The following is a 13,772-nucleotide window of genomic DNA, read 5'->3' as shown; positions in this document are numbered from 1 at the left end:
AGCCTAAATCATAGAGGGATTCAGAACAGAAATGTCTGCAGTCTTTGTCTCCACTGCCCACTGAGGCTGCGCTTTGTCAACAACCCAATCAACCTAAATCCATATTTATTTAAATTGGGGGTTCCCAACCTTACTGATGCCATGGACCCCTACCACTAACCAAATGGTCCATGGACCCCAGGGTAGGAGTTCTGTAAATAGAGTAACATACACACACACACACGCACACACACACACACCCCACCCCCATCAGATCATGGAACGCTTATGGAAAGGAATAAAAGAGTTGAAGTTTCAGGCTGAGACACTTCATATGAGTCCTGAAGAAGGGTCTCGGCCCGAAACGTCGACTGTTTACTCTTTTCCATAGATGCTGCCTGGCCTGCTGAGTTCCTCCAGCATTTTGTGTGCCCAGTTTTTTTGTGTTGTTTTATCACCATTTTGTGTGTTACTCCAGATTCCAGCACCTGCAGTCTCCTCATCCACTTGCTGTCTTTTCAGAGGCAAAACACATTAGACAATTCCACGACCTTGACCGTGGAATATATATATATATATATATATACACCCCGTGTATATTGTTTATTTAGAGATGCAGCACATTAATGGCCTTCTGACTCAACGTGCTAATTATACCGGTGACCAATTAACGTACAAACCCATATGCCTTGCGGAATGAGGGAGGAAACCAGAGAGTCCGGAGGAAACCCACACAGTTACGGGAGGAGTGTACAATCTTCTTACAGACAGTGGCGGGATTCAATCCAGATCACCAGTGACGTAGTAGTGCTACACTAACCAGTACGCTACCGGGCCACCTGCTACTTGGGATATCATTCCAAGTTTTTATTCTCCCCACGTTCCCATCAAACTCACACACCCCCCCCCCCCCCAACACCCCTGGATTCTGCCACTTTAGGGCCAATTGTCAGTGGTCAGTGAACCTACCAAACTGCCCGGCCCTGGGAGGAAGTTGGAGCACCTGGAGGAAGCACACGCAGCTACAGAAAGAGCATGCAAACTCCTCGGGAGATCGCGATTGAATCCTCGCCTCCGCTGCCGTGAGGTGGCCACTCTATTAACTGCAATCACCCCCCCCCCCCCCCCCCGGACCGTGTTAGTGAACCCAGCTCAAGTCCGAGTGGGCAGCGGAGACACAAGAGGCTGCAGATGCCGGAATCTGGGGGCGACCAACAATCTGCAGGAGGAACTCGGTGGTTCGAGCAATCACTTCTTCCCACCAACGCTGCTCGGTCGGCTGAGTTCCTCCAGCAGACCATTGCTGCAAACGGGCAGCACTTGGTATAATATCCACTGGAGGGCACAAGGAGTAGGAGCTGTAGGCCATCTGGCCCATCAAGCCCACTCTGCCAGTCAATAAGATCATAGCTGATTTGGCTGTGGACTTGAGGTCTATCTACCTACTGTTTCCCCATAATTTCCCTGCTATGCAAAAACCTACCTAACTGTGTCTTAAGTATATTTGCTGAGGTCACTTCCACAGAGAATGCCACGGGTTCACCGCACTCTGGAAAAAGTAGTTTTCCTCGTTTCCATCCCAAATCTGCTCTGCCAAATCTTGAGGCTATGTACCATAGTCCTGGTATCACCTACCAATGGAAACAACTGTCTGCCTCTATCTTGTCTATCCAAAAGGACATAGAAGCAGAATTAGGCCATTCGGCCCATTGCGCCTGCTCCACCATTCGCTCATGGCTGGTTCATTTGCCCTCTCAACCCCATTCTCCTGCCTTCTCTGCTTTGACACCTTTGCTGACCAGGAATCTATCAACCTCGCTTTAAATATACCGAGTAACTTCGGCTCTACACCTACCTGTGGCAATGAAATCCACCAGCCTCTGGTAAAAGAAATTCCTCCTCATCACCGTCCTAAAGGTCATCCTTCTAGTCTGACACCGTGCCCTCTGGTGCTAGGCTCTCCCACCATTTGAAATATACTCTCCACGTCCACTGTGCCTAGTCCTTTCAATATTCAGTAGGTTTCAATGCCATTCCTGTCTTCATTCTTCTTAATTCCACAGCGAGTACAGGCCCAGAGCCATCAAATGCTCATAAGTTAACCCTGTCACTTCCGGGGTGATTCTCATGAACCTTCTCTTCAATGCCGGGTCCAAATTCCTTTGATAATTTCAATGTTTCTATAAAATACCCCTTTGAATTCCTGAGAGTCCCAGACAACTTAGGTTTAACACACTCATTTCCGTACATACCTCAGCCCAAGTTTCACAGCGTTTGATGGCTCTCTCTCTCCCTCTCCCTCTTGGCAGGCAGTCGTGGTGCAGCAGGACTCGTTCATCGAGGACCAGAAGCAGGCCCTGAGCGAGCGCCTCTCGCGGCCACACACCCGCCTCAGCGGCCTGCTAGAGCAGGAGAAGCAGCGGAGCCTGGAGAAGCACCGGCAGGAGATGGCCGACCTGAAGCGGCAGCAGGCCCAGTTCCAGGAGGAGAGGCGCAGGCGGGAGAAGGAGTGGGAGGGCCGGGAGAGGGACTTGACGGAGCGGGAGGCCTGTCTCTCCCGGCGGGACGACGAGTCGACGAGGTTGCGGGAAGAGATGGAGCAGCAGCAGCTGGAGCTGCGGCTGAAGAAGGAGGAGTACCAGCAGGACCTGGAGAGGCTGAGGGCTGCCCAGAGGCAGCTGGACAAGGAGCGGGAGCAGCTCAGGAAGAAAGAGGAGCAATTGAGCCACCAAAGACACGGTGACCTTCTGCACTCAGACTCCCTCAGCTCCCAGGTACTGGTCAGGGTTCAGGGGTCTGTTTATAAGCAGTGAGGCAATTGCCCCCCCTTCCCCACTTGCTTTTTCTCCCATGAAGTTAATTGGCAGTGGCCACTTTGATATGGCTCAACTTTGTCCTGAGATTTGCTAAGGCAGGGTAAAAGATAATTGTCAGAGGATGTCATAGAGTTCTGCAGAAAGAAAGCAGGCTCTTTTGCCCAACTCATCCATTCCTCAGCCATGGACCCCTATCACTAAGCATGGGATCCGTGGACCCTGGGTTGGGAACCCCTGCTCTAAGCCTTTCCTGTCTGTGAACTGCCCAATTGTACCTCCTTTTGAAATACGGTTGCACTGGTACACAGACAGGAGAGGTGGGCAAACGGGACTGACTGCGACGGGCACCTCGGTCAGTATGGAAGAGTGGGGCCAAAGGGCCTGTTTCTGTGCTGTATTTGACTCTGTGACTCTAATTCAGCTGCCTGCTTCTTGGAGTCATGGAGCGTTTCAGCACAGAGACAGTACCTTCAGTTCACCTAGTCTGTGCCAAATCGTTATTCTGCCTAATCCCATTGACCCAGACCTGGACCATAGCCCTCCATGCTCCTACCATCCATGTAGGTATCCAAACTTCTCTTAACTGTTGAAATCGAACCTGCATGCACCGCTTCCACAGGCAGCTCGTCCCATCCAGCTGGGACTAGTTTCATCAGGCATCACGGTATTGTGGGCCAAAGGGCCTGTTTCTGTGCTGTACTCCTGAATGTCCACACCTCCAAGGAACTGTGATCCAGACGCCATCGACGGGGAAAGGACCTGACCTTAGATGTTGACAGAACGTGAGGGTCAGAGAGGTTGGCTGGCAGGCTATGTCTTTATTCCTTGGTGCAGAGGAGACTGAGGGGTAGTCTTATTGGAGGTGCAAAAATTCATAAGGGGTACAGAGAGAGCAAAATGCATACAGTCCTTTTCTCAGGGAAAGGGAACCAAAAACTAAAGAGCATAGGTTTGGAGCGGAAGGAATTAAAAAGATCTAGGGGGAAACAACTTTATGCAGGTGTTTGCAACAAGCTGCTGGAGGAAGTGGTTGAGGAAGATACAATGGCAACATTTAAAAGCCACTTGGATAGGTGCATGGATTTTTAAAACTTGCTTTGAGCTACAGTGTGGAATAGGGTCTGCAAACCGCCTGGCAACCCACGACAACCCCGATTTAACCCTCACCTAGTCACGGAGCAATTTACAATGACCAGTAGGTCCTTGGAGTGTGGGAGGAAACTGGAGCGCCCAGGGTACACCCGGGCATCCCACAGCGAGGACGTACAGAGCACGGCGGCATTGAACACCGAAACCTCAAGCTGTAATAGCATTGTGGCACCCAATAGGAAAGGTTTAGAGGGATGTGGGCCAAATTTGAGCAAATGGGTCCAGTTTAGATGGTACCTTAGTCAACATGGACCTGATGGCCGAAGGGCTTGACTCTGTGTTGTATCACTGAGACAGCTGGATGGGTTTGGAATGCTGTGTGCTCCTCCTCCTGGATGCACTTGGCCTCTTGTTGTAGTGACTAAATTTTTCCAGCGGCTTCCCTGGTCTTCCTCCATCTTGAGTGGTTGTGATCCAGATTCTCACCAGTCAGTGAGGTTGCTGCAGTATTTTCAAAGAGGCTTTGAGAGCATCCTTGAAGCATTTCCCTGCCCTCTTGATAATGTCTTGCCGTAATGGAGCTGGGAAAAGAGATGCTGTTTTGCCCGATGCTGTACACTCGGTGGCCACTTTATTAGTTACTAGTTATCTCCTGTACCTCGTAATTGGACTCTGAGTGTTTGTTTGTAGTCTTCTGTGCTGTGGCTCATCCACTTCAAGGTTCGATGCTCTTCCGCGCTCCACCGTTGCAATCTCTCCTTCCTGTCAGTTTGAACCAGTCTGGCCATTGTCCACTGACCTCTCTCGTTAACAAGTTGTTTTCACCCACAGAACTGCCAGGCACTTAGATGCTTTTTGTTTTTCCACACCATTCTCCGTAAACTCCAGAGACTGTTGTGAGTGGAAATCTGGGGAGATCAGCAGTTCCTGAGATACTCAAACTTCTCCATCTGGCACCAACAATCATTCCATAGTCAAAGTCACTTAGATCATGGTTCTTCCCCATTCTGATCTTTGGTCTGAACAACAACTGAACTCCCTAACCATGTCTGAATGCTTTTATGCATTGTGTGGCTGTCGCGTGATTGGCTGATTTAAATATTTGTATTAATGAGCAGGTGTATTAATGACCAAAGTGGCCACTGGGTGCATAACTCCATAACTCACTGATTCTCGTCTTCTGCTTACAGGCTTCGGATCGAGAGTCTGCTTCACACACCGACTCTGCGGCCGAGAATTCACCGAGTTCAATGAAACACGATAGCTGCAATTCAGTAAAGCAGGAAGCTGCGGACGTGCACCTTACAAAGAAGGGATCGTCAGAGAACAACCCCGCCACCCCCTGGACGGACTCCACGCAGGGCTCCACCAAGAAGCCGTCAAATCAACCAAGCGGTACCAACCAGGTGAACAACCCCATCCCTCCCCGGTTACTGAAGCTGGCCAAGTCGAAGGAGAAGAAGTCTAAACACCGTAAGAACAAAGGGGAGAGGTCAGGGAACCTGCCGTCAGTGTACAACCCAGGTATGTCACACCCAGACTGACTTTCACATTGATGACGCTAGGGTCGATCTTGAACAGCTCTGTTGGGTTGTAGTCCCTTAGGTTAGATTCATTGGCCTCATTCTGCTCTAATGTTTTATGGTCTTAGGTTAGGGCGTCTAAGACCAGAGGGCACAGCCTCAGAATAGAACGGAGATGAGGAGGAATTTCTTTAGCCAGGGAGTGGTGGATATGTGGAATTCTTTGCCACAGGCAGCTGTAGAGACCAAGTCTATATATATATATATTTACGGTAGAAATTGATAGATTCTTGATTGGTCAGGGCATGAAGGGATATGGGGAGAGGCAGGAGACAGTGGTTGAGAGGAAAATTGGATCAGCCATGATGGAATGGCATATCAGACTCGATGGGCCAAATGGCCTTATCCTGCTCCTCCATCTTATGGTCTTATTGTCTTTTTAGATTTATTAATTACATGTACATTGAAACATACAGCGAATCATTCTCACCCTTCTCTATCACGTACCCCTCTATTTAGCTATCACTCAGTTGCCTGTTTAAGAGTTTCTTAAATGTCCCTAATGTAACTACAGGGTGGAGAAATATCTCTACCAAAGGAGGTATACGGTGCTCCTTCCCTCCACTAGTCTGCAGGTCACCCTTGAGTAAGGTGTAGCATCTGCTTAGTCCCCCCAATCAGGGTCATGTGGACCCATGGGAGCAGATGGTGGATGGTCGTATGAGCAGCTGGTGCACATCACAAGTCCTGGTTATGTGACCACTGACTGCAGACTGGCAATCTCTGAAGAGTTTTGGTAGTGGCTGGGGTCACCCATCTAGTAAAGACACCGCCCAGAAGAAGACAATGGCAAACCACTTCTGTAGGAAAAACTGCCAACAGCAATCATAGTCATGGAAAGAACATGATCACCCACATCTTAAGACACAGCGCGTAAAGAATGAACGAAATGTATCTGCCTCTACCACCATCCCTGGCAGGGTGCTTCAGATACTCACCACTCTCTGTGCAAATAAAACCTACCTTGGACATCCCCCCCCACACACACAGTATACTTACACTGTATACATTCAGTGGCCATCTCATTTGCTACCTCCTGTACCTAATAAAGTTCGTAGTTTTCTGCTGCTGTAGCCCATGCACTTCAAGGTTCAATGTATTGTACATTCAGAGACGCTCTTTTTTTTTTCTGAGATACTCAAACCACTCCATCTGGCACCAACCAACATTCCACAGTCAAAGTCACTTGGGTCACATTTCTTCCCCCATTCTGATGTTCGGTCTGAGCAACAACTGAACCTTTTGACCGTGCCTGCGTGCTGTCATGCATTGAGTTGCTGCCATGTGATTGGCTGATTAGGTATTTGTATTAATGAGCAACTGTATAGATGTACCTGATAAAGTGACCACTGAGTGTATGTTGATAATTCAGGAGCTTGACATAATATTACTGAGCCAGGTTTGACTCCGGATGTAAAGCAGCATAAAAACACACAATAGGTATGAATGACACAATAAAAGAAACATAATAAATATAAATACATAAGATTAGCTGTATATACATTGATTGTGTATCCATAAAGTGACATAAGGCACAGGAGTGTCTGTACATAAGGTGAAACTGGCAGGAAATGATAAAGTCGTGGTGCTGGGGTGAGTTAGTGAGTGGAGGTGTTGATCAGCCCGACAGCTTGGGGAGGAAGGAAATGTTTTTGAGTCTAGTGGCCCTGGTGGGGATGCTACGTAGCCTCCTCCCTGATGGGAGTGGGACATAGTCCACAAGAGGGTGGTGGAGTCTGTCATGATATTGCTGGCCTCTTCCCAGCACCTTTCTGTATAAATGCAGTTGATGGTGGGTAGGCTGGTGCCAGTGATTTATTGGGAAGTTTTAACTGCCCGTTATAGAACCATTCTGTCCGCAGCTTTCATACCACACAGTGATGCAGCGTTTTAGGATGCTCTCTACTGCACAGCTGTAGAAGTTTGGGAGTATTAAAGAGTCTCCTCCATGTTTTTCTGTTTTCCCTCAGATGTCCTTCCAGCAACAGGCAATCCGAAGTTCCACGAGGCAAGCTCGGATCCAAAGCGCCCAGCAGCCGAGCTGCAGGGGAACGAGGAGGTCTTCTACTGTTGAGCTTCTCTGCAGTGGAGATGTGCTGGAGACTGGTCGGGGTGGGGGAGACAGTGGGAAGAACCGGGGGTGCAGTACCCCGGAACAACTCCTGTGCGGGTATCTTCAGCTGGTACAAGGATGGTCTGTGTCCTGGTTGCCCCACCCTTCCGCTTCCAGTGGCTGAAGGTATCGCAGAAAGTGCAGGCAGAACCAGTAACTATGTTTAGTTGGGGCATCGATCTCTCTGTTTCCTTAACAAAAAGAACCGATTGGGAAAAGGCTGACCTGGGGCATCAGAAAGCTTGATTGGAAGGCGTTGGGCAAAGATTTAATATTCCAACCGCTGCTGGAGATGAAATCAGCAGGAAAGTTAACTGTTCATTCCTGTTTCCATTTTGTTGAGTTCGAATACAGAATATCACAACTGTTACAAACTAAGGCATTGCTATGTCAAGGGCCAACTTCTTCTGTCCAAAGTACTTCAGTCACTAGGTTTAAGAGCTTATAGCACAAATCCTAGGAATTTAAATCTGAATCTAAATTTTAGACTATGACACCCAAGTGAGCACTGATTTAAGTATGATGCTCTCTCACAGTAAAGCTTGCAGAAGATTAATTCAAAGAGCCTGCGTGAGCAACACCAGCTATGATCGTTCACCCCCTTGTGAAAGATGTTTCACCACCACATTCTCTGATACCCTTTCCTGTCGCAACCTGCAAGGAATGGCAATGCCTTTGTCTGGAACAGTTCCAGAATTAGTTTGGAATTGCTCGATGCCAATTAAACGATTGATCATCCAGAGACCTACTTCCCTACTCGGTGGCCCTTCAGCATTGGCAGAGGGTATCTGGTGCTTTTAAACCTACCCCACCAAAGTTACCTGAACATGATCAGGCAAAATAGGACAAACTTCAAGACTAGAGAGAGAGAGAGATGTACCAGCTAAATGGCTTGCTTGTAGAATAACCTTAAATGCACCATCAGATTATAAATGTAAATAAGATGGAAAAAAATTCCCTCCTTATGAGGGAGAAAATGATTCAGAGGTTAGTATTCTTCCCCTTCCAAAATGTTAATATTTAAATTTTTAAGGGGAAGAATCAACTTCAATTAATGTAAAATTAAATCCTGAATGTATAATGTTTTTAAAAAAGCAAAAATTGTACAGTTGCAAGGGTGAGAAATGTCCATAAAGGTTTATACTTGACTTCCTATATGTTTTTTTTAATCCATTTTATTAGAATGCTGATTGGGATATTTTAATTACCTTCGTTTGCATCATCTCAATTCTGAAAATGCACAGCATCAGTTTTTGTCTGGACTGCTTATAATTTGGGGGGTGGGTAGACATATTGTACAGTCTGTTGGGTATTAGTTTTCTCTGGCGCCCGAGTTTGAATCTAAACTGGGCTGATAGGGGTCAAAATATCGGTCCACTTTTTGGGGTTCTGTATGGGCAGTGTGCTCCATCTAATGCAGAGTATAATACTGCCCGGAACTCAGCACTAATTTGGGAATCTTACTCATGGACACTATTGGCAACTTATTTGGAGCGATGAAAGGGGTGCCACTTGGGAAGCTTAGCCAGAAAGCCTTGCTCATTGCGTAGTAATACCTGTGCACCCACATGGGCTTGTGCGGACACTTGTTAGTATTAGTTATGTGGAACTGCGTTCTCTGTGCACGTAGGACAACTCACTGTAACCACTGATCACGGTCACGTTTTCCAAGGCACCTCATTAAGGGGCACTGGACCATTTCTGTTGTGCTTGTGTGGGGGTTAATTCGAACAAAGGAGGGGGGAGGGCAACGGGAGAGGAGAATTTGCACTGCTTAGTTGTAGAGGGACCAGAATCACCCAATTTTGCATTTGGCCTCATACCTCTGCCTTACTGGAAGGAATCTCAGCAACGGAAAAAGGGAAGGACATGGCCAGATCCAAAATTGCAGCAGAGTAAAAGCCAAGAGGGGTTCCTGAAAAGCCCCGAATAACTTCTCACGTGGATTGTTTAAGAATTGGATGTACCTTCTGAGATTTTGTCAAAAGGGAGAAGAATAGACCTTTCAGCCCCTCAGTGAAATCTTGATAAATTTGTTTCTTGACACCAATTCGCAGCCTTGGCTCCTTAACCCTTAGAACCAAGGACCATCAATGGGTTGCCGTCACCATGTGGTCATCCCTCACCACAGGACCAGTTTGAAGGGATATCATCTCCTTAATATGGTTTGATGCCAAGAAGCACTTTAAAGAAATTTATTTAAAAAAAAATATGCATACACTGTGGGAAGCTTTTTTATTGCTTTAACCAGAAACAATTCCAATGCCATGATTTTTTTTTTCCTTTGTTAATTATTGTGATTTCCAAATGCAAATGTCAGGGATATATTTCAGTTGAGTTTCTTAATGTGCAATGCATTAAAATTTCAGTTTTGGTTTTGTCTCTGATCTGAATGGGAAAGGGAATGCGTTTTACCAGGCACACAATCTGTACATTGAGAGAGTACAACCACTGAACACAAATTAATGGTTTTACCAGATCCTGTGGTCAAATTTCCAGTTTAGAATCTTGAGAGGTGCTGCTAAAGGTTTCAGAAATTTTTTTTAGACGTATAGTATTTTTTTTGTCTGTTTTGATTTGAATTATTCAAGTCAGTGTTTTTGGAGGGAGAGATCCAACTCACAAATTGATCCTGCCTTCAGGATGAAAAAAATTGGGTGAACTCCCATCTCCCAGACTGCTCCGGAAATTTCAATGTGGCAAAGTTGCTCATGAATCCATTCCGATCAAATCAGTGTTGTGTTCCACCTCCAGATAGGATTCCAGTGTGTCACTTCTGATAACCCTTGCTCCCATTTCATATCCTGTAGTAACAATTTACACTGGGGTACAGTTTCCATGGATTCTTCCTTCCCCAAGCCTGGATTAGTGTGGGAGCATCCATCCAAGGAGCGAATCATTTGCAGGCAGCAGGAATCCTGCCTTCTCCTGCCTAATTTTTCAGCCTAGCCTGCTGAGGCCTTTCTACCTCCAGTCAGTCAGCGCAGATAAAAATGTTTTCATTTTTCCAAGATCTAATTCTTTAAAAGTTCAGAGTAACTTTGAACTTTGAGATATACAAAAGTCTGAGTTAATCAACGCCTGGTCCTATCTACTCAACTGGATGCATGGGCGGGGGGGAGGGAGGTGGACTGGGACTGCACAGTGGCACAGTGTCTCATGGCTCCAGCGACCCAGGGTTCAATCTCGGCACAGTCTGCCATTGGCATGTTCAACCTGCGACCTAGTTTGCTCGAGTTTCCTCCGGTCCTAAAGATATTCGGGTCAGAAAGTAAGTTGACTGCTGTGAATTGCTCCCCCCCCCCCCCTCACCCCGTGTGCAGACTGAACGGCAAATCTGGAGGGAATTGATGGGGAGGTGGGAGTTGATTACAGGGGCAATAAATGGTGGGGGGAGGAACAGGTGTGATTAAAAAAAATGAATGTAAATATTGCACTTTGTATATTTTTATTCAGCCAAATGAAAGTTTAGTAGGAAATGGGGAACAGTTGCAACTGATTTTTACCCAGCAAAGTCGTGCACAGTGCATCCAATTGCTACTGGCATAAACACTGTTTGCACAGGTTACCCCCATTATAGACAAGTAAAACCACTCAGGCCTGAGGTGGACTACCTGATAGAGGGGAAAGGGGCATGTGGAGGAAATGGTGCCGGCTTTTGCTTAAACACATCGACCAAAAGATTTTTCAAATGGGGGGGTGGGTAGTAATACTTAGAGATGTATTGGATTGGGGAGCTATTGGTGATCACCAGAAAATTGCAGCCAGTACTTTCCTGGGAGTTTCTGACCAAGACTCTTCTACACTTCTCTCTGTTTTAGCTTCTGAATGGTTCTTCTTAAACCATCTTTGAAATAATCCAGTGAACAAAATAATTGATTCCTTTCAGGATCGGTAGGTTTAGTTAACGGGCAATAATTTTGTTTGGGAACTGTTACCTGGATGCAGGCTGCCTTTTCCTCCCACTGAACACTGAACCACAACAGGGGTTGATATTCCACTGTAAACCTCATATTTTGAACCACTTGGTTATCAGAGTGAAGCTGGCTGTTTTTGACTCTTGTCAGTATTCCTTCCAGGATGTGGGAGTTAGTTAGCCACTGTGAATTGCCCTGGTGCAGAGGTAAGCGATAGAATCTAGAGAGAGTTGCTGGGAATGAGTGGGGTGGGGCGGGGAAGAATAGATCAGAGCACTAACATCTTAATATTGTTGCCATGGACGGGTTAGTCCATTTTTTTAATTTAATGAGATTAATCTGCTTTGCATTTGTGTGCATAAAATGGCACAGGCAGCAACACTTTAATCAGCACATTAGTGATGGGATGCTCTTTTTAAAAAGAAGTTTTTAGACTTGATATACATAATTTTTATTAGTTTGGAAATTTTTTGCGAGTACCTTTGCCTCTGTGGATTGAGCAAAGCATTTCACTTAACTATAAGTGATTTGGTTTTATATTAAGTGTTTAAAGCCTCTCTCGATGTACTGTGAACTTGGTAAATGCATACGTGCCTCTCCCTTCTCCCCACCTTCACTGTATTCTTTGACTATAACCCAATTTCTAAAGGGCTACTAAATATAAACATTCCATGGGAGCTCCCTCAAACAACCTGGGCTGTCCACCCTAATAAAGGCCTGGAGTCACAGAAATCTTCACAAATTGCCTTGATTCCAGCATGCCGAAGCCCCCTCCCCACCATCTTTGTCCCCATGTTCTGTACTATTGAAACGGCTTGATTCAGATACAGCTGCCTTGTACTGAAAATGTAAATGCACTAACTGAATTGTGGAGTGCTCAGGATCTCTCTCAAGCAATTTTATATACCTCTCTGCTTACAAGAAAAAAAGGTTCCTGAGGAATAACTTCTACTGAGGTACACAGTGTATTTTTTCTTGATTCTGTGTGTAAAAAATATAAAAGTGAAAACCTAATTATTTTATCTATGATGTAATGTAAAAATGAAAACTGTAAACAGACACATTCTGAAATTTTTTTTTGTAATTATACTTTTATTTATCACTTGTTTTCTTGTTTTAGATTATAAGGCAACATCTAATTTGCCCTACAATAAACATTTACACCACAGAATTGCTTCAATCTCTTTATTTGTGATTTGTTCCCATGGTCTTTCTGTATTTCGTGGCTATCTGGAGAAGACACATAGCAGAGTTGGATTGTACATGCATACTTTGAGAATAAAATGAGCTTTTGAACCTTTTTCTTCCGCCTGTCCCTGGGACCAGAGCCAACATTTGGCCACCAGGTGGCAGCCAGGAGCCATGAGTACCTGCAACAGACCTGCATCGTGTGCACGTGCCCGAGGTGTTTAACAAAAATATGTTACAGGCAGCCACTTGAAGCAGTCTGGAGCAACTGCACTATGTAGGTCGCGCAATGATTGAAGAGAGTGGAACATGTACAGAAACTCCTGTGCCTAACATCGGTCTATGCATGTAAGCTATCTTACATATCGATATTTATCGTGTTTTTAAATTATTATTTTCTTTATCTTTTTTTTTGCATTAAACAATCTTGAATCTCAAACAAGCATGTTGTCCCTTACACTCATGTACTGAAGGATAGCAATAAGCTCTCTCGAGTCTTCAATTTTGGGTAAGTAATCTGTCATTAGATGATCAATTCTGAATGAAGTTCTTTAACTCTGTATCTGTCTCCACGGGTGTTGCTTCCCCTTTTGGATATTTTGAACATTTTCTGTTTTTATATTGTTGATAAACCATGACAAGAATTTAATTTCCAAGAGTGTCTATTTTTCAGGAGAGCTTAATTGGGCAGACATCCCTTGGGACATTGGAAAGTGATGAGAACTGCGCTATATAAATGCAGTTTTATTTCAGGACACATAATGTTAGCAGGCTCTTCCCGCAATGTCCATGCCTTAAAACTATCACGCTCACTTCAATTCCAACTTCTAGTTCAAACTTTCTGAACTATCGTGTCTCATCCATTAAAGTTCAGAGTAGATTATTAAAGAACGTATATGTCACAATTTACTACTTTGCAAGCATTCACAGCAGAGCAAGGAAATACTATCGAGTCAATGAAAAAACTACACACTAAGAGTGACAAATAATCAATGTGCAAAGGAAGGCAAATAACTTAAAAGTAAATAAACACTGAGAACATGAGTTGTAAAGTATTTGAATGCAAAGCCACAGGTTGTGGAATCGG

The 13,772-nt window shown here is 45.4% G+C and overlaps 1 protein-coding gene across 5 annotated transcripts in view; it reads left to right on the top strand.

The window, feature by feature from the left end:
- akap13 (A-kinase anchoring protein 13) overlaps positions 1-12,668 on the top strand; it is a 561,754-nt gene extending 549,086 nt beyond the window's left edge. For all 5 annotated transcript variants that reach the window (XM_072278084.1, XM_072278087.1, XM_072278081.1 and 2 more), the window contains 3 exons: positions 2,289-2,753; positions 5,075-5,408; positions 7,438-12,668. In XM_072278084.1, the coding sequence (XP_072134185.1) occupies positions 2,289-2,753; positions 5,075-5,408; positions 7,438-7,541 (903 nt within the window). In that variant the 3' untranslated portion in view covers positions 7,542-12,668. The remainder of the gene's footprint in view (positions 1-2,288; positions 2,754-5,074; positions 5,409-7,437) is intronic.
- Positions 12,669-13,772: the final 1,104 nt, after the last annotated feature.

The sequence above is a fragment of the Mobula birostris genome, chromosome 14 (assembly GCF_030028105.1).
Source record: "Mobula birostris isolate sMobBir1 chromosome 14, sMobBir1.hap1, whole genome shotgun sequence".
Taxonomy (NCBI): Eukaryota; Metazoa; Chordata; class Chondrichthyes; order Myliobatiformes; family Myliobatidae; genus Mobula; species Mobula birostris.
This window is presented reverse-complemented; position numbering and strand designations above follow the sequence as displayed.